The 19,073-nt window shown below is 58.9% G+C and overlaps 6 protein-coding genes across 8 annotated transcripts; 1 reads left to right on the top strand and 5 right to left on the bottom strand.

The window, feature by feature from the left end:
• Positions 1-4,924: 4,924 nt before the first annotated feature.
• SDRG_05606 (hypothetical protein) lies at positions 4,925-7,268 on the bottom strand (the record flags this gene model as incomplete). Its single annotated transcript, XM_008611331.1, has 7 exons — positions 4,925-5,243; positions 5,297-5,400; positions 5,450-5,545; positions 5,591-5,632; positions 6,322-6,538; positions 6,728-6,919; positions 7,021-7,268. The coding sequence occupies 7 exons, from the start codon at positions 7,266-7,268 to the stop codon at positions 5,015-5,017; spliced, it is 1,128 nt and encodes a 375-aa protein (XP_008609553.1). The 3' UTR covers positions 4,925-5,014.
• A 274-nt stretch (positions 7,269-7,542) lies between these two features.
• Positions 7,543-8,964, bottom strand: SDRG_05605. 2 transcript variants are annotated; one of them, XM_008611330.1, is made up of 10 exons: positions 8,804-8,964; positions 8,665-8,756; positions 8,536-8,620; positions 8,445-8,489; positions 8,317-8,399; positions 8,180-8,265; positions 8,034-8,133; positions 7,915-7,985; positions 7,758-7,869; positions 7,543-7,709 (listed from the first exon to the last, which is right to left on the bottom strand). In XM_008611330.1, exons 1-10 carry the CDS (start codon positions 8,916-8,918, stop codon positions 7,563-7,565), a joined length of 936 nt encoding a protein of 311 aa, XP_008609552.1. In that variant the 5' UTR covers positions 8,919-8,964; the 3' UTR covers positions 7,543-7,562. The 2 variants fall into 2 exon arrangements, with proteins under 2 accessions (XP_008609552.1, XP_008609551.1); XM_008611329.1 differs by having other exon boundaries at positions 8,317-8,396.
• Positions 8,965-9,646: 682 nt separating this feature from the next.
• SDRG_05604 (hypothetical protein) lies at positions 9,647-10,342 on the bottom strand (the record flags this gene model as incomplete). Its single annotated transcript, XM_008611328.1, has 1 exon — positions 9,647-10,342. Exon 1 carries the CDS (start codon positions 10,331-10,333, stop codon positions 9,647-9,649), a length of 687 nt encoding a protein of 228 aa, XP_008609550.1. The 5' UTR covers positions 10,334-10,342.
• Positions 10,343-11,175: 833 nt separating this feature from the next.
• On the top strand, positions 11,176-13,364 carry SDRG_05603 (hypothetical protein). The gene is made up of 7 exons (XM_008611327.1): positions 11,176-11,598; positions 11,646-11,741; positions 11,791-11,997; positions 12,049-12,234; positions 12,278-12,566; positions 12,614-12,714; positions 12,767-13,364. Exons 1-7 carry the CDS (start codon positions 11,227-11,229, stop codon positions 13,307-13,309), a joined length of 1,794 nt encoding a protein of 597 aa, XP_008609549.1. The 5' UTR covers positions 11,176-11,226; the 3' UTR covers positions 13,310-13,364.
• On the bottom strand, positions 13,338-14,816 carry SDRG_05602 (hypothetical protein). The gene is made up of 4 exons (XM_008611326.1): positions 14,336-14,816; positions 14,103-14,213; positions 13,432-14,060; positions 13,338-13,386 (listed from the first exon to the last, which is right to left on the bottom strand). Exons 1-4 carry the CDS (start codon positions 14,738-14,740, stop codon positions 13,374-13,376), a joined length of 1,158 nt encoding a protein of 385 aa, XP_008609548.1. The 5' UTR covers positions 14,741-14,816; the 3' UTR covers positions 13,338-13,373.
• On the bottom strand, positions 14,817-19,036 carry SDRG_05601. Of its 2 annotated transcripts, XM_008611325.1 has the most exons (11): positions 18,816-19,036; positions 18,756-18,762; positions 16,646-18,699; positions 16,213-16,590; positions 16,009-16,148; positions 15,821-15,958; positions 15,687-15,777; positions 15,477-15,635; positions 15,063-15,428; positions 14,967-15,017; positions 14,817-14,924 (listed from the first exon to the last, which is right to left on the bottom strand). In XM_008611325.1, the coding sequence occupies exons 1-11, from the start codon at positions 18,990-18,992 to the stop codon at positions 14,826-14,828; spliced, it is 3,660 nt and encodes a 1,219-aa protein (XP_008609547.1). In that variant the 5' UTR covers positions 18,993-19,036; the 3' UTR covers positions 14,817-14,825. The 2 variants fall into 2 exon arrangements, with proteins under 2 accessions (XP_008609547.1, XP_008609546.1); XM_008611324.1 differs by having other exon boundaries at positions 14,826-14,924; positions 16,646-18,762.
• Positions 19,037-19,073: the final 37 nt, after the last annotated feature.

Raw genomic sequence — 19,073 nt, 5'->3', positions numbered from 1 at the left:
CGGGCCACGAGGAGTACGGGAGTTGCCACTCCGAGAGCAGGCACTGGACGAGCTTCTTGAAGCGTCGGTTGACGATCTCGACCGTGCCGTTGGACCACGGCGTGTGCGGGACCGTGAGATGGTGCCCGGCGCCATAGACACGGCTTAGCTCCTTGACGACTTGGTTCTTGAAGTGGGTGCCTTGTTCGGACACCCAAGTCGTCGGGACGCCAAACTGATTGGTGTAGCGGAAAAAAGCGTCCAAAAATGCGTCGACGTCGGCCGTCGCGTGGCTCGTCGCTTGGACCCAGCCGCTGAGGTCGTTCTTGAGGATGCAGACGTCGACCTCGCCGGTCGTAGTGGGGCCAAAGTCAAAGTAGAGCACTTCGTTGGGCTTGGAGGCGTGGATCTGGCTACCCAAAGGCACAGGAATGACCTTACCTGGGGCAGACTTCTGGCACTGGTAGCACTGCTGGCAGAAACGAGCGACATCAGCTTCTTGGTCGGGCCACGTGTAGCGTTTGTGAAGCACGCGAAGCGTCGTGTCGATGCCATGATGGCCTGCGAGGCCGCAGTGCGCGAGAATCACGAGCCTTGTCTTGATGTCAGTGTCGGGCGCCAGGGATCCACACGCTGCCGTTGTTGTCGCGGAGTAATCCGTCGGCGTCGTCCTCGGTGAGCTGCAACGCGGCGCCTTGCGCTTGGCATTGCCTTTGTAGGACCGCAATTTCCGCCACCGATGGCCAGACAAAGTCAGGATCGGACAAAGGTCGCGGGTTGTCGGGGAACCGTACTTGGATGATCGCGTTGTTGACGGGCGTCGCCGGTGCCGAGTGAGGCGCGCAAAAAGACACCGGAGCAGTGCTGTCCGCACCGGCACCCCATCGAGAGAGAAGGTCGGCCCAGACGATCGCTTCGCCCGCAATGTGGTAGATCTTGTACTGGAAGCCCATGAGGATGAGGCTCCAGCGGAGGACCTTCTCGCACGTGTGGCGCGGGAGAGACGGATCCCGGCCTTTCGGGTCGAAGAGGTAGATCAAGTTGGCGTGATCCACAAAGCAGAACTCGGTCGTCCGGAGCGTGAGGTGGGGTACACGAAGCACGGTGTCTATCATCGCCAACGCTTCCTTCTCGAGGATCGACCATGCCAGTTGGGAGCCACGCAACGCCTTTGAGTGGAAGAAGAACGGTGTGTGGTCTTGTTGGTCGACAGGTAGCTCGAGTTCCGCGCGCGGACCTGCGTGACGATGCCGCCGATGAAGTTGAGCGACACGTCGGGGAAAACGCAGATGACTTGCTGTGGGTCGGGATGCGCGAAGAGCGTGGCGGACGCTATCGCCGCCTTCACGGTGGCAAATGCGTTGATTTCGTCGGTTGAGAAGAAGCCACGAGAGAGAAATGTGCGAGTGGCTGCTTCATGTTCGTGCCCGCGGCGTGGTAGACACGCAGCAGAGCATCTTGCAGTGGCTTTGACACCTCGGCGTACCGCGGGATGTGGGTACGCATCCAGTTTGAGGCGCACATGAACTGGACGAGCTCGGCGCCATTGCGCGGTAGCGAGAGATCGACCAGCGCTTGGATACGCGCTGGGTCGTGCTTCACACCGGCACCCGAGATGATCTTGCCGCACCACTTGATTTCGCGCGCAAAAAATACGTCCTTGAGCGGGTTGAGCTTCAGTCCGACCTCGGCACAGCGCGTAAAAACGGCGTCGAGGCTGTCGAGCAGCTCGTCAGGCGACTTGGCGTAGATCAGATAGTCGTCGATCCAGATGAGGAGGCACTTGTAGAGCCATTTCTCGAAGATGTCCGTGACGGCGGCCTGGTAGTAGGCGACGGAGCCTTTGCCACCAGTCGGGATGCGGGTGCTTGTGAAGACGTCCATGTCCGTCATGAACGAGAAGATGTCGCGACACGCTTCGTGGAGCAGAAACTGCCAGTAGCCCTTGAACATGTCGAGGATTGCCAGAGCCTCCGCGTCGAGCAGGTGCTCCATGATGGCTTCGAGGTTGGGCATGGGCCACTGGACGTCTTCTGTGCACGAGTTGGCTTGGCGCATGTCGATCGTGAGACGCCAGTCGTTGGTGCCAGGCTTGCGGACCATGTGCGGGTTGAAGGCCCACGCACTGCTGCTGTTGCGATAGAGAATTGCATGCTGGACGAGATTCGAGATGTAGTTTCGCAACCATTCGCGCTGCTGAGGAGGCACGCGACGCGGCGAGCACTTGTATGGCTTCGCGTTGGGCTTGAGCTTGACCATCATGGGCGGGTAGTTGATTGGGGGTCCAGGCCGATAGCCGTCCGAAAGATGTCGCAGTGCTTCTCAAGCAGAAGTTCGAGCTTGAGCCAGAGGCGCCGCGGCAGACCGTTGGCTTTGGCTTCAGCGAGACGTGTCTGGAGGATATCACGCACTTCGCGACGTTGCACATCGAGAGGATCGGGCGTGGGCATACACATCTCAAGACCGTCGTAGATCGGGTTGTCTGTCATGGTTACAGTGGGGGCGGCCATCAATGTGCCAATGTGCGGCAGGCCGATTGCCGGGTCCGGTTGTTCGAGGTCGGCAAAGTCCCAAATGCGCCGAATCTCTCCCGCGCGTTGTAGGAGAGACGTTGGGTCGTAGCCCAGACGGTGCATGACGTGACGAGATACCAGCAAGTCACCGCAGTAGTCGGGCAACTCGTCTTCTTGGATCATACATGGCAGCGCCTGGAGCTTTACAGAGCTGCTGCCGGCGGGCAAAATGAGGTCGAGTGCCGCCTTGTCCTTGATCGTGGTAGCTTGACCCGTGAAAGCGAGCACCAATTGTGGGGATGCCAACGGTTGTGGCTTGATGTCGCATCCGGCCATGAGGGCTTGGTCCACCCAGGACCGAGTGACCACAGTCATGTCAGCGCCAGAGTCCAGCTGCACCGAGATGGGGATCGTCATGGGCGTCGCCAAGACACCCGAGAGGAGGTCACGACGAGGTTGAGCTTCGGTGGTGGCGACCTCCTTGACATCACCGCCGGCAGAGTCGCTGCCTGCGGCTTGAATCATGCTATTGCGCGGTAGGGCAGGTGTCGCACGTTGTTGCTCATAGTAGGCCTTGAGCAGGGCCTTCTTTTCGGCTTTGCCGCCGTCTGTGTCCGGGATCAGCGGGCATTTCCACACGTTGTAATCGGCCGACTTGCACTTGAGGCACGAATGCTTGGGCTTGGCATCGCCCGCACCACCTTGCTGTGGCGACTTGGCTGCCTTGGTGGCGCCGCCATCGTTGCCTCCACCGGCGGTGTTCTTGGGACCGTGGTTGTGCTTGTGCTTCTTGAGACCTTTGGAGCCGCCGACGTTCACCTCAACGGGGGTTACGTCAGCGCTGGCGCTTGGGTGGCCTTCTTGCAATAGTCGAAACGCGTGTAGGCTTCAAACGTGTCGACGAGGAGGCCAATGAAGTTGTCCCAGCTCTTGTAGAGCTTCTTGGAGAAACCGATCTCCTGGCGGAGATGCACTTGGAGATGTTCGGGCCGCACCGCGTTGATGACTTGGTTGCGCGCGGCTTCAGGCTCGACGTCCATGTAGTTGCGGAAACCCGACTCGTCGCAGATGCGCATATACTGCTCGATGAGAACCGCGGCACGAGACGCGCCGCTGCGAATCGATTCGTCACACCGCAGCTCGCGGCGGACGCGTGCATGGAAATCCGCGATATTAGTCTTGGCGCGTTCGCAGTCGGTCTTGAAAAACGTGTAGGTCTCGGAATCCGTGAACTCCTCGGGCTCTTTGGTTTGGCCCAGCGGATGCGAAGGATTGCACGGAGCGTCGTAGGCTCGACACTGTAAGCGCAGCGTCGGTGTCGAAGCGAGTGACTACACCCGGGACGCTGCCGTTGTTGCGTCGGAGCTCCGGTGTCTTGGCAGGAGACGGCAGGTTGGTGCTGCGGTTGTCCTTGCGGAGCGGGTGCCGTTGCGCCCTCTCGAACTACATAGCGTCTGTCCCCCTAAAAACTCTATTTCTACGCTCTACCGACACGTTGAAACGCCCACGTCAAGGGCTCGCGATGCGGCTGTTTGAACCAGAGCGATGGGTCAACGCCTTCGGTGCGCTGCTCGAGAAGAAAGCGAGCGATCGACGCGTGGCCATTGACGGTTGCTGCCGTTGCCGCCGCGATCGTGCAGCCCTCGGTCCTTGCAGAGTGTAGAAAGACGACACTGTCGTAGTGACCATTCATGGCCGCGCCGTCCATTGCCGCGGTGGAGCATATAGCACCCGCTTCATGAAGCCACATCAAAAGCTCGAGGTTGCCCGACATGGCGACGAGGTCCATCATCTTGGGTGTGGCCAGCGCTGGAAACTGCTCGAAAAGAAGACGCAAAATCGGACCTTGCGACGCAGCAGCAGCAAGCTCAAGCGTCGCCGAACTGCACTGCGAGGCGTCGCGTCGCAGCCAGCGCTGGACGAGCGCGACGTCGCCTTGGACAACCAAGAGGTGGAGCGCAAGGGCTCGGTCGTAGAAGTATGGCGAGACAAAGAGCGCGTGATGAGGAAGCTTGGTCGTTGGGTGGGGGTAACGCTGAAGGTACGGTAGCGACCCAAACCGGACTGGGACGTTGGCAAGGTATCCTGGTTCGCCGTCGCTCGTGAACCCCGTCAAGTACGGCGTGAGCTGAACGATGGCCAAGTCTTGTGGTAGTCCTTCTTGGTACGACCCCATGGTCTTCATGAGTTCCGGCGACCGGAGCACGGACGAGGCCATCGTCGCCAATAATGGCGTTTGCGTTTGGTCGTTGGCGCAAAAACAATACTGAGGACGCTCTTCTCCGTCGCTGAAGCCGACCCCGCGACACCTTCCTGAACCAGATTGATCGCGTTATGACGACAACCCACCGATATCCTGTCAACGACGGGTTGAGAAAGCAAGGGTGTATAAACTATGTGTTGGCTCTTGGACAAAGTTACATTGTTGCAGTGACCACAAAAATATATTAGTACATTATAGTTCAATCGAGAAAGAGAACTATCAGCGTGATGCATGTGCTCCACCTGCCGCAACCCCATCATCAGCAAAAGTTGGTCTTGATGGGAGGGTGGCGGCAGGTGGGGCCATCGCGCGACGCGTCGTGACATGTTGAGAAGAAATGCGACCTCGAGACGCTTGGCCGGCCATGCAATCCTATCATGCAGCACATACAAGTACCAAGAGACCACATTGGACAGCCTACCTCGACGCGTCGGCGCTTGCTGCTCGAGTCGTCTTTTCCATTGAGTAGACTGTGGCAGATGGTGCATCTACGCGAGCCACGATTGTCATGTACGAAGTGTGTCAACCTGTTATCGCTTACATTTCGTTGTTGTCGTCGGGGCAAAGCAAGGGCCCTAGTGCATTTAGCACAAGTCGGGCTGTCGACCGCTGCGTATCATTGTACGCTTGGATGGCCAGGCGACGCTATGATGCAGTAGTCAAGGTCCTGCAACGTTTACATTCGACAGCGTACCTTGGGCGGACGGTCCACCCGCTGTGGGCGGAGGACGAGCGTCTCGTCTGGTCGGCTATTTGAACGCAGCGCGCGCGTAATGGGCCGCGGGCTCGCCTACTCGATCGCATGAGGCCATGGATGGGACAGTCGAGTCCGGACCTGGCCGGGCGCTGGGCGCTGGTTCGCGTTGAGCTGGCGCTGCTAGCACAGGCAGCCTCGGTCACTTGTTGCAGTCGTCGGCAAGGTCCAAGGTCGACGATGGCATGGCGGGTCACGGCCGCCTGGGTCCATGGGCTCTGGCTTGGGGGCTCAGACGCAGAATTGACTTTGACGTGCAGAAGCAATGCCGCTTTTGGCCCTTCTTGCCTTCTTGCACTTCATGGACTGCGACATGTGAAGAAACGATTTGGATTGGCTCAAATTAAAGTGAGCACTTTAATTTGAGCCCATCAAAATCGGTTGTTGTTTGCACTTCGTGCCACGTCACGTAGTTGAAGTGGGTCGTGCTGAAGTGCGTCCTTGTGTCAATATAGGTAGCGCAACGCGACTTGGTGCACGTTGGAGGCCGTCTTGGACGTCGAGTAATGGTAGCCCGAGAACGTTGTTGGCAAGACCGCGCTGGTTCAATCCCACTGCTGAGTTTGCCTCGCTCCAAGCTTTTTAGCTCGTCCCTCGTCTCGTGTTGACTAGTAAGGTTTGTCCGCAGCACGGCTCGGCCTTGTTGACGTCGTCCAGATCACTCTGCCATGTGCTCGCTGGCTCGACGCAGCCAACGCGACACCAAAAGATAATGTTTGGAAGGACGCACACGTGGACTACTCCGCCTCCGATATGTCGGACGCCTTGCTCTTGCAGCTGCGTTCGTAGCGCCCAATCAAGGACCGTGACACTCGCGGGTCATTGGCAAGGAGCGCCGCGCACTTGTGGCTGCGAGCGTTGTAGGCGTGCCGCGTGACCACGGGCAAGGGCGCCGCTGCACCCGGCTGGTCGACGAAATATCGGAGCAACTCGACGTTGTCCGTCGAGAGTACCGACATAATGGCCGTTCGCAAGGCACCGCCATCGTTGCGGTGCGCCAAAAGAAACTGAATGAGCGCCAAGTTGCCACTGTAGACGACCCCATAGATTCACTGTTGAAGCCGGCATAGTTGTGCTCGTGGAAAAACTTGATCAAGTTGATGTGGCCATTGGCAGCGGCGCTCTAGAGGAAGGCTCGGCTCCACGTGTGAATGGCGTTCTCGTGCACAAACTGGAACGTTGAGTTGTCCAAACAAGCACAAACAAACGGCGCCACACAAAGCCGTCTCGCGCGAGTGAACAAGGAGCTCGAGATGCCCCGCCTCGGCGGCGCGTGCCACCACATACGTCAACGTCACCGTGCTCTGCTCCAGCAAGTCCTTGGACCCGACGCACGCTCGACGGCCCGAGCAGTCGATCTCCATGCGCGCCGCCACGAGCTTGACGTCGAGTGCTTCCACCAGCTCCATGCTGCCGATCGCCATGGCATACGCAAAGAGGTGGGGTTGACAGAGCCGATCGAGCTGCAAGAGCCCATGTCGAACAAACCACCGATCAAAGACATCGTGTACGTCGCGAACGAGTGCTTCTCGGGCACGTGATTGCGCTCTTTGGCGCAGCAGATAGGAAGGCCATTGCAGCAGAGCGTGAGCATGGCGCGCGTGCAGCTGTCCACGCTACCTTGAAAGTACGCCACGACGGCCGAGAAGAGGTCGGTACACTGCAGCGCCGTGCTTATGCACTCTTTGGCAGCGTGCTGGGCCATCGCCTTGTTGATGCACTGGACCGCGCCGAGGACAAAGGCGACGACGTTGCTCATGCGACTGCTGCAACGCGTCCGGACGGGATCACTGTCCTGGCCAATGGGGTGCGTGCTCGTTGCTGATTGGCCAGTCCACCGCGTTTCGCCGACACCCGCGAGTCGCTTCGCTGACAGGTTCAATTTGGGGACTCGGCTCTTTCCTACTTCCTAGCTCAACCCCACTACATGGTCCATCGCGGGGCCATCACATGCCCGTGGCATTCGCTCCACGGAAACAATCTACACCACCAGCATGACTGTGGAATCACTATGCATCGTAGACAACCAAGCGTGAGAAAACACTCATGTGCATTAGGAATTGTGCAGCATCCATCGAATGTGTCGGGGGGTACTGCTGTCGTTGCCGTGCCGACTGGCAAACTTGATGGCGTCCAGCAGCTCGGTGCACGCTGGTAGCGTCTTGCGTCCATCGGCCAGCGCTCGAAGGCAACGTTTGATCTACGCCCAGTCAATGAGCCATCTCGACGCAAAGCGCTGGCTCGATACTTTGAGCGGCGACGACGCTGTAAAAACACCGTGGGCGAGGCTATGGTCCAAGACCAAGATCGTCGCCGCCATCGCTCGCATGCAGTAGTAAGCTTGCGCTGCGTCCAGCGACCTAGGTTGCACATTCGTTATGCTTCTAAAGGCATGGTTGACGCACGCCGACTTGGTCGATAGCGTCGCGTAGGCTGCATGGGCGACAGAGGCTAGCGCGGTCACTGCCTCTGGGTGCTACCGTAGAGCACCTAATGCATTAAGCAACAGTTGGGTCGAGCGTACGTGCAAAACAGTATCGGTGAGCGCGTGGCCAAGGAGCTTGATCGCGGGCGTGTGCTCACCGAGGAAGAGCGAGAGCGCGTTGACATTGGTCTCTGAAATTCTACAAAAATTCAACAAAATGGAGGACATTGGATCCCAGAGTGTACTCGTGCGGCGCTGACTCCTTCTTGGCCGACGATGCGAGGTGACGCCGGTAGAGACTCACGTCGTTCTGCACTCGGGGCGTCATGGCCTATACACATTGATGTCTGTTGTAGCATACCATGTGCACGTGCGTATGGACCTTGAAATGATCAAAGGCGAGCGCAAATATGCAAATGTCAGCCACTCTCTGCAGCAACTCGCGGGCTTTCTCGCTGGTTGCTGCTACAGGACATGATATACCTAGCCTGTTGCTTGGAAGCTACGAACTCTCTGGTTGCGCCAGGTCCATCACGAGTTGGGGCAACGTCGCGCCTACGTCCAGGCTCGCACACGTCGTAGTAGACTGTGAGCGGCGTACCATGGTCCATCACCACCAAGTACACTTTGTGGAGGAGTGCCACGTTGGCGGCAAGCGCCTCGAGTGGTCGTGGTCGCTCCGAGGCCTATTCAGCATCAATAAGGTCAACAGCCAGATATGCGAGCAAACCTGCTTGGGCGACTCGGCGTTGGCTTCGTAGGCTTGCAGCTGCAGCAGTAGACCTTCGGCGACGTCGTCGGCGCTTGTCCGCGTCGGTGCTTCTACCACTCGAGTGTCTTCTCTTGCGTAAGCTCGAACAGCCTCGTACCCTCGTTTGGGAGAAGGAGCAGCTTGGCCTTCGTTGTCTTGGACGCATGTACGTTGCCCATCGGGTCCTCGACACGGAGCAGCGGTTTCAGAGATATTGGATATGATGCGCTCATAGTTTGGCTCGTGCGTCTACCATCCCATCTCGTCGAAGGTATGTATCTCGCCGAGCTGAAGGCGAGAAGAAGACATCGTCGTAGCCAGAGGTTGATTGCGCGAAGTGTAATGCAGCGCACGTGAGTGCAACGCCGCAACTGCCTTCAACGCCGTCGACGCCGTCAACATTACTACGAACGTCGTCTCTGTATCGCAGGCGCGATGCATGTCGTAGTGCAACAGGAGATTGCTTTGCATCCTGGGCATCGCACGCTGAAGGTATCCCAAAAATGACAACCTCGTGGGGCCCCTCCTGCCAAGCGTGCGCGCTAAGAACTAGTCGTCCAGCGAGCTCGTACGCGTTGAGCATTTGCATCTTGCGACCATGTCGTCCCATCTTGGAGCGCTCATTATGAAAGTCTCGGAGACTGGCATGGTCCGCTTGGCGGATCTGCTGCACTGACAGTATCGCGAGATGCCACGGGATCAAGATGGGTGGGACCAGTGGTCTCTTCCAGTGTGTTGCACCCTTCGCAATAGCGTGTTATCGCATGCCAGGCACGGTAGAGCTACACGGTAGAACGCTGCAGCTCCACCGAACCACACCCGCCTATCTGACGCGTCCCGGATACGGTAGATCTGAGAGCGAAGATCCGGTTGATATTTGTGGTCGGTGCTGGTCGGTGCCACTGCAAAGATTTCGAAACAGCCAGCGACGAGATGGCAACGACGACGTCGTCGATGGCGACTACAGCACGATGGCCTCTACGCCAGGTGGCTGCAGGACGACGCCGTTGGTATTGCTGTGGTCCGTGGCCTGCTTGGCGACCTTGTAGTGCTGCGTGCAGACGCCATCGACCTTGCCGAGACGCTTGCACGTCGGGACGCTGCAGAGCAGATGCCGACGGTGCTGGTTGCACAAGCCACCGCCACGGTCCTTGTTGAAGCAGCCCGGTGCCGCGCAGAGGACAAAGCCACCGTGCGCCGAACAGCGCTTGCCGCGCTGCGCTCGCATGTGGCAGCCCGGCTCCGTGCAAAGCTGGCCGCCGCCGTGCGCAATGCACTTGCCGCCGGCCTGGGAGCTTTTGCTGCAGCCTTGAACCACGCAACGCGGGCCACCGCCGTGCTTCTTGCAGAGATCATGGCTGTGCGCAGCGACGTGGCAGCCCGAGACGGTACACGCCTTGCCGCCCCCGTGACTGACGCACCGGTTCGATCCACGCGACGATGCTCGCTTGCAGCGCGGGTAGTCGCACTCCTTGCTGCCTGTCTGCGCTACTAGTACCTGGCGTCGCGGGTGGCGGTAGCCGACGCTCGGCAACGGGCTTAGCGGTTGGGGTCTGGTCGCGTCGTCCTGGACCTTGTCGTCATTGCTGCTGCTGACGAGGATGAACGACATGGCCATGCGAGGATGCGGGGTTGCGTCCGGGGCCATGGGGCTTGCTGCTATTGTCTGCAAATGAACGTCCAAGTTGTTGTGTGATTTGAACAGTAAAAAACAAGTGTATAAAACTCCTCTCGAAACATGACCTTCAACAACAGTTTCGCAATCGGTATCCCACGAGTTGTTGTCTTGATGCACTGTGCACTAAATTGTCGGTGTGATACAAACATTATTTGTACTCATATATAAAGAGATACTAGATCGGCTTATGCGAAGATCGCGCCGGGAATGAAAAAAATCAGGAGTTCCACAGTGGCAGCTCGCTCTTGGCCATGCCTCCGGTAGCATGCACCCACTCCTGTCGCGACTGTCGTTCGTGTGGCGACTCTAGTAGTGCCAACGTTCTTTCGTCTCTCGGCAGTACTTCGATCCTTGGCATGCGCCAGTAGTAGAGACGAAAGAAACAGTAAGAGGGCTGGAGGTTCATGTTGTTCGACGTGCATACAGCTCACAAAAAGCTGCTCTGTGCTGGGCAACAAATCACGCTTGATTCATCCCACCTGTCTTAGATACACTATCAAGCTGAAGGTGTAGTCTTTGGAGGGTCCTATACTCGAGTTGGCCACGCCAACCTCCGTCGCACGCGCGTCAGGTGCGTGACGATGCCGCTGCCACACACCTCGACGACGACGACCTTCCCACCGCTTCGTTGTCCCAGCAGTGTCCCAAACATACCGACATACCAAAGACGTGTGCATCCTGTTGCCGCTTCCATACATCGCATTGCGCTCGTGTCGTCCGCTTGCCACGTCATATTTTGTTTTCGGCATGTGCCGCGTGTTTCTGTTCCATGCCGCAAATACGTGGACCGCGCGCACCTTTCCCGGAACGTGGACGCTGGTGACAAAAGAGGGTGGCAGCCGCGGCCCAGAAAACCACACACGATGACGGACGCAGCGCTCTTGAGCTTGGACCGCGACGTCTTCCTGCGGCTCTTCGCCTCGGACGCCAAGGTCTCCGAGTTCGTCTTCATGGAGATGAAGGGCCTCGCGAAGAAGGTCGCGACGAAGCAAGCGATCCCGGACGGGCTGCCCGAGAACCTCTTGACCATCGTGGCCCGCGTCCTCGCCGCCGACGAAGCGCCGATCGACCAGCTCGTGCAACGTGGCATCTTCTCGCTCTCGCGCCTCCTCGTCATGTGCTCGGTCTACGCAGAGAGCAACGTCCAAGCCATGCAGTGGGTCGTCGAGCGCCTCTTTGCCCGCGCGCCGCTCCTCAAGGAGCAGATGCCGATGCAGCATGCGGTCTTCTACCAGGTTCGCACTCGATCGCATCAACCGCGCGCGCTCACGTATATGCACAGGCGCTGGTCGAGCTGCATGGGCGCGCCAATACGCTCAAGGACGCCGACGAGGCGGCCACAGAGCTTCTCGAGCAGCTACAGGATATTGCGCAGTCGGTACATGCCCCATGACTGCGCCTTGACGCCGCTCATATGCTCTCTGTAGGTCGAAGCGCTTGGCGCCTGCTCGCCGACGTTTCTCGACGTCTTGACGCCGCCGGGCCAGCCGCTGGCACAAGCGTTTGATGGCAACACGCTCCTGCACGCCCTTCTCGTCGCATACGAATGCGACCTTCCGATGCTCGAACAGACGATTGGTGACAAGCACTCGGCTCGTGTGCTCCTTGGGAAGACGCGCCACCACCTCCTCACGGTGCGATTTGCGCTGTTACGCGCGGTAAATCTCATATTATATGGACGCTAGTTGCTGGACCACTGGCTCGAACACCACCTCCTCTCGGCCATGCGAAGTCGACCGACCGAGGCGGACGAGGCCTGTGAGACGCTCTTCTCGCTGCTCGACGCGCTTCTGCACGGCAACGCAGCGCCGTCGATCGTCACGGAGCACGGCTCGTTGCTCTCGGACTACAACCAATGCTTTGATCTGACGGTAGATTCAACCTCTCTTCCCCCATCTTGACGCTGCTGAATAGCGAAATTGTGCGACCGCGTTTGCGGCGGCCGGTATCGACAGCACGCGCGCCGAGTACCTCGGTATGATGCTCAACGGTCTGCCCGTCCGCGCGGCGCCCGCCCCTGTCACGCCCATGGCACCGCCGACGCCATCTGCCACTACCGACGTCGACACGTCCGCGCTCATCGCACAAGTCCGCGACGTCTTTCCAGACCTTGGCGATGGCTTTTTGGAGCTATGCATCAAGGCGTGCAAGCACCAAGCGGACAACGTCATCATGGCGCTTCTCGAAGACGCTCTGCCCGCCGGTGCGATCTTGCGCCTGTGAAAAATATCTCATTGCATGACGTCACAGAGGTCTCGTCGCTCGATCGGCACATGACCAAGACCGACCCGGCGTACATTACGTTGACGGCGCCCAAGCCGACGGCAACCGTCGACAAGACGCAAGTTTGGGTATGCTACCTCACCTATAACCAACATCGACGATACAGTCGGTCGGGTGTAGGTCGGGAAGAAGAAGCAAGCGGCGACGTACAAGGCCGAGAGTGCCAAGGACGATGCGGCGACGGCCGCCAAGACACAGGCGCTCATCATGGCATACGACGAAGAACCGCCGCTGTGGATGGATGCACCGAATATCAACGAGTACAACGACGACTACAACGACGAGCTCGAAGAATACGAACCGTTTGGCGTCCATGACGATGAGCCGACCGACTATGAAGAGATCAAGGCCCGCAACAAGATGGTCCGTGCACAGGAAGCCGAAGACGCCTACTGGGAAGGCATGCGCAACAAAAACCATGATACCGCAGTGTCGATGCAAGAGAAGAAGACGGACGACGACGAGGCCAAGCCGCCGGCACCCCAAGGCCGCCGCACGACCAAGGCCAAGGGCGGCGCGATCGGCGCCGAAGACAAGACAGCGTCGGAGGACCCGAAAAAGCAAATGATCAACCGGGCGCGCAAGGAGCATAACAAAGCGAAAGTGGGCAACCACCACCGCAAGGAAGGTGCGCGGCGAAAGCAGGCCAAAGGCATGGCGTAGAGACAACGTGATAAGCGAGAAGATCCACTTGTCCATCCAACGCCATCGTGTGTATATATCCAACTTAGTAGGTTGTCCTACAGGGAGAGGGTTAGCGCGGTCTTGACAAAACACCCAAGTACCTTCGCAGGCGGTTGGCGAGCTTGGCGCTCTCTCGCTGCCGACGCTTCATGGCCGAGACGTCTTCTTTCTGAACGTCGAGGTCGGGCGAGAGGTAGATGCTCGGCATCGCCAGTCGAATTTGCTCGACGCCTTGGCCGCTGCCGTCATGATACCCTTTCGGGGGCTTGCGCGGTGACGAAAATGGTGCGCGGGTCGGGCTGCTCTTGGGAGCTTCGACGTCGAATGCTTCGGGACTCGGTTCGGTGACAATAACCGGTGACGTCGGCGCGTCAATTGGCAGTCGGCGATCGCTCTTGCGCTGTCGAAACGAGCGCTGTCGCTCGGGACTCGTGACGACATTTGGGAGATCACTTTTTCGCTCGTCATGGAGAGGAATCGAGCTCAGCGTGTGCGACTTTTTGCGAAGGCGCGCGATTTCGGCTTGGCGCTTGGGCGAGATCGACTCGCCGGACGAGGCGGCCAGCGCTTGGTTTTCGTCCCAACTCGACTTGATCACGTCGAGGTCGGCAAACTTGGTCAGCCACAGCGCCTTCTCTTGGTCAAACACCGTCATCGTCACGCGCTCAAAGAGCTTGGTCAAGAACGTCACGTACTCGTCGACGCCAATCTCAGTCGTCCAAATGTCCGCCTGCGAAAATCATCGACATCCACTTGATACATGGATAGATACCACTTCAAAGAGCGACCGGTAAAACATCGCCTTGGACATGGCTTCGCTGGCCGCGCCCACGTCCCGCGCCCAGTCCTTCTCGACAATCTTGCGGGCTTCGGCGACCGCAAACTGCCATAGTCGAGTGAATACTCGAATCGACAAAAATCTCCAAATACACAGATAATACACAGAAAAGACACAGAAAAGACACAGAAAGGACACAGAAAGGACAGCGACAGGCAGCCACGCACCTCTTGGGGGGGCACGAGCGCTTTGAAGAGCTTGACAAAGACGTCGCAGTACTCGGGTTCGTCAATCGTGGTTTTGCCGAGGCGGACGCTCGTAAACGTGTCCCAGAACCGGCACAGACAGGCTTGGATTTGGCGGTCGTTCTGGAGGCGCTGGCGCTGCTCCATCTTCTCGGCCGTGTACAGCGATGGGTTGCCCTGCTTGCGGTACGACTCGTCGAACGAGTGCTTGAGTGTTTCGTAGCCAAAGAGGAGGTGCGTCTGCTTCTTGTTGGTGCACATGGCCGACGTTTTGACCTTGGAGAGCTGCGGCACGAAGAACGGGACGCCCTCGTCGATCTTTTCAATGTGCTTGCGGTCGCCGCGGAGCGACGTCAGGTACGACCCGATCGCGTCCTTGGGGTTCATCTTGCGAGCACGAGGCGCAAAAAATAGAGTTGTCAATTAGCGTTTTCAACTTCTTCGACTATGAATAGTCGCTTCGACTAAACGACTAAAATGGCGCATAATCCTTTGGGGTGACCGCGCTGAGGGTCGACGCGAGATGCGCCCACCCGAGCGTACGGCAGAGCGCAATTTTCTTGTCCAGAATCTAGTCGCCCCTTAGTACTTATCGATACTAGAGCCCATGTACCTCTTTGGCCGCGCTCGGTTTATCACTGCTTGACGTCATCGTGTACAAACGCTAGATTCATCCACCATGAGACAAAGGAGGATCGAGGTAGACTACCTGAAGAGCAAGACCGTAAAAGCCACGTCGCGTGTCGTCATACAGCGCTGCGTGGAGGTGCTTGGCATCGGAATTTGTCGACGCCCACTGCTGCAGAAGGGTATACGTCGACGCAAACTCGACGTCTTTCGCCGCGTCGGCGAGGGCTCGGGCTTTGCGACCAAGTGCGTCGAGAAGTAGCGCCTTCTTCTTGTCGTTCTCCTTGCGCAACGCCGCGGGCGATGACGGCAGGGCCCTGAGCCCATAGTACGCCGCCAGCGTCGGGAGCTCGGGCAAAAGCTGCGCCAAAATGGCATCGGCGGCCGCCACGATTGCACTCAAGTGGTCGAGACGCGTCTTCTCGACATCCAGATGCTGCAGATGCGCCTAGACGTGTCAAGGTATGAGCTACGAAAACAAGATAACTTGACAAACGCGGAGGAGCGGCAGGTGCCCCGGGTACGAGGTCATGAGATGTTGCCACTGGGGCAGAAACTCGTCTTTTCCGATTTTCTTGGTGACCCGGGTCACGAGAAAATCACGCAGCGCGTCGGCATCGGCACTCTCCGTGTCGGCATCGTCGTCGTCTGGGCTCTACATTGCGGTTTTGTATCAAGTTTGTATCAAGTGGTGGATAGACGGAACCTTGGCGTCCTTAGCTTCCGGCTCCTTGAATTTGGTCTCGGACGGCGGCACGGTATACGTCAGAGCAAAGCCATCAGGCTTGCAACTCGCGCTACATGCGAGTCCTTCAGCCCCCAACGTGTCAAGTAGAATACCCGCGCCATGTCTCGGGCTGCTTTTTCCCATATGTGATGCGACCCGTGAGGACGTCCCCGGGGGCGACGCCTTTCGGGAGCTTCTCGATCGGAGGCTCTCCGACAAAGATGGGTAGCGCGGCGCCTTTGGCCAGCACCCTACGACACGTCACTTATGAAACAGGACATGTCACGATGAGACTTCTTACGTCGTCGCCATTGGCTTGGCTTGAAGGGACGCGTTCTCGGCGGCGGCGTAGACAGGCAACACTACGTCTTTCACACTGCGATCGACAAGCAAGAGGCTCTGCATCAATCCGTTCAAAACAGAGTACTCGTGGTGCCGAATCTACGCGATCGTGCTGTAAACCATCTCAGAATCTCAGACACAAGTAAGAGAAACGTGCCTGCACACGGGCAACGTAGGTCCCTTTGGCCAACGTCATCTCGGTCGGGTACGCGTCCGAAGTGCCGACGAGGTTCTTCAGCGCATCAAACACCATGAGGAGCTGCGCTTCGAACGGCGAGTCGTACAGCTGCCCGTTGAGCAGCGGCAGTCGCCAAATGACGCGACCGTCGTCGACTTGTGTCACCTTGTAGCTCAGCACGAGTTGGTAGATGCTACGGTGGTCGGACCACGCACTTCGCGACGAGCACGGCGACACGTGCGCGCTCGTCGGCCGAAGACGCTGCGTCCAGCGCTGCAGTTTGGCGTCCGGAAGCAAAGTCTCGGTGCGCAATATTGCTTTTAGGTCGACGCGCGTGGTGCCGTCGCCGGCGTGCAGCGTCACCTAACCGCAGTCATATTGCGATACTGCAACACGGCTATTGAATAGTATATAGTACCTGTGACGGGTCGGGGAGGATGCCGCGAAAGACACCGTCGATGCGCAGCGTGACGGGACCCCCTGATGTGCTCCAAAATGGCGCAATCGCGAGCTCGAGCGTCGCGTCCGCCCGGACGCTCATGCTGACGCCGGTGTCCGCTGCGAGGTCCGGTACGAACCGCTTGTGAAGGTACTTGGCGTTCGGGCGCGTCATGCTTTCGTACTGGTTGAGATGCAGTACGGTCGTAGGACTCTGGCTGTCCGGCGTCGCGACGCAGAGGTTCAGCCACGTCGCTCCTGGTGGCACGGTGAGGAACGTTCGATGCACCTTCCCGGGCGCCACCGAGGCCGTGACGGACACGCCGTCAGTGACCGGGAGTGGTTTGATGACATTCACGGGAATGCGCATGCACGGACTCGTGTCAGATGGCGTCTCAAACGCCAGGATCTGCGCGTCATGGACCTCGTTCGTCGCCAAGTGCTCGATTTCGATCGAGACGACAAACGACCGGCCGTCGTTGCACAGCGTCAGCATCGACGGCACGCGCACCCACGGCTGCGTCGCGACCAGACGCAACGTTTTTGCATACGCGACCCGGTCGGTGTTTGGCGCCGCCTTTGGAAAGACTGGTGTCACTTTGATCGTCCGCTCGACACGCGCCGGCGTCACCTCGAACGGCTCGCGGAGGCAGATGCCCCGCGCCGTCGGTCGTCCTGGCGACGTCACGCGCACGTCCAGGAACCACGGTTGTTCAGAAAGGCGAGGGCCATGACGCACCGCGTGGTCAAACGCTCCTGGCGTGTTGACCAAGCCGCAGCCTTGTTCTTGGGCCCTGACACCCGGCAATGGCGTCGCTGTCGCTTCGAGAGCGTGTCGGAGACTGTACGGGTGGTATGGAATCTGCTGCGCCTTGAGACTGCTGATGAGAAGCGCAAGGACGCCCGCGCAGTGCGGCGCGGCCATCGACGTTCCGTTCTTGAGCTGCTGCTTGCTCAGTGTCCAATGGGGCACTGACGTGATCGCACCACCGGGTGCGACGACCGAGATGCCATTGTCGCCGTCTAACGACGGGCCGCGCGACGACCACGTATACAACGTCGACTCGGCGAACGGCGGGCACAAGCTGTGGACATTGGACATCATGTCCCGTGAAACGTACGCGCCGACACCGAGTACGCTGGATGAGAGCCCGCACGGACCTTTGATCGTCCCGAGCGCCGGGCCGTCGTTGCCCACGCTGCCTACAAACGTGACGCCGTGGTCGTGGACGAGCTCGTTGATGAGGTCGACGGATCGGCCGTGGTTGGGATGTACGACGTGTTCGCCGTAGCTCATGTTGACGACGTCGCACTTGTGCTGGAGGACCGCGAGGATACCGCGCGAGATGGCAGTGCCCGTCTCGGCCGACCCCATGCGTGTGTCGCCAATCTTGATCGATACGAGCTGCGCGCCGGGCGCAATTCCATTGTTGGCTGCGTTTTCTGGGTCGTGACCGGCCGCGATCGACGCGACGTGCGTGCCGTGCGACCCGGCGTCACAGACGATGCTAAGGACGTCGCCGTTGTCGTAGACGTTGAAGGCGTAGTGCAGCTGGGAGGCGTCGCTAAAACAGCGAAACTCGCACCGCTTGTGATAGACGCCGATGGCTTCGATCGCGCCAAAGTCGCAGTTGCCCGAGTCGTCGATCGCCGCCCGCCACTCGCTCCCGTCAAAAAAGAGGATGCAGTCGTACACAGGCCCCATGTCGTCAAAGCTCTTGGCCGATTCGTCGAGGATCGAGAGCTGTGCCAGTAGGTCACGGCGCACGTCGACCGTACGCTCGGACGTCTCCCACGCCACCAACTTGGCCTGGACAACGTCGATGGCCGCGCGGTGCAATGTGAGAAAGGCGTCTTTGGCCTCGGCTTTGAGGCGCTTGACGAGCGGCGCGGGAAAAAGCTCGTATGCGCGCTTGGAGCCGATGCGGTACGAGCCATCGACGGCGGTCCACGATGGGTTGAGCGTCCACGTCTTCTTGCCGACCTTGAGCTTGCCATCCTTGGCCTTGACGACCGTCGACATGTCGACATCATCTACAGAGCATCGCAGCATAAGGCATGGTCGCAACTAGCAAGCTCGATGAACATACTCGCGCCCTACGTTAGCAGCATGAGGTACGATGCTGGATCGCGATATATGTCTATGGTACCGTGGCGTCAATGACGTCGAGCAGCTTGGGCTTGCCGTCAGTGGTCACATGAAGACCGGCGGCGCCCATGTCGACGCCTGTGTCGAAGATCGCGACGATCGTGTTGCGTCCGTCGTACGTTGGGTACCGGCGTAGGAACCCATCGACGTCCGTCTCGCATCTCGGGACGCCGGCCATTGCGCACCTGACTTGCCTCGCGATGCCATTGGTTGACGCTCCAAAGATACCACCAATCGCATCGTCTGCGTTTGCACCTTT

This window comes from Saprolegnia diclina (assembly GCF_000281045.1).
Source record: "Saprolegnia diclina VS20 unplaced genomic scaffold supercont1.15, whole genome shotgun sequence".
NCBI classification, from domain to species: Eukaryota; Oomycota; class Saprolegniomycetes; order Saprolegniales; family Saprolegniaceae; genus Saprolegnia; species Saprolegnia diclina.
The sequence above is the reverse complement of the archived record's forward strand: the minus strand, read 5'-3'. Positions and strand labels throughout refer to the sequence as shown.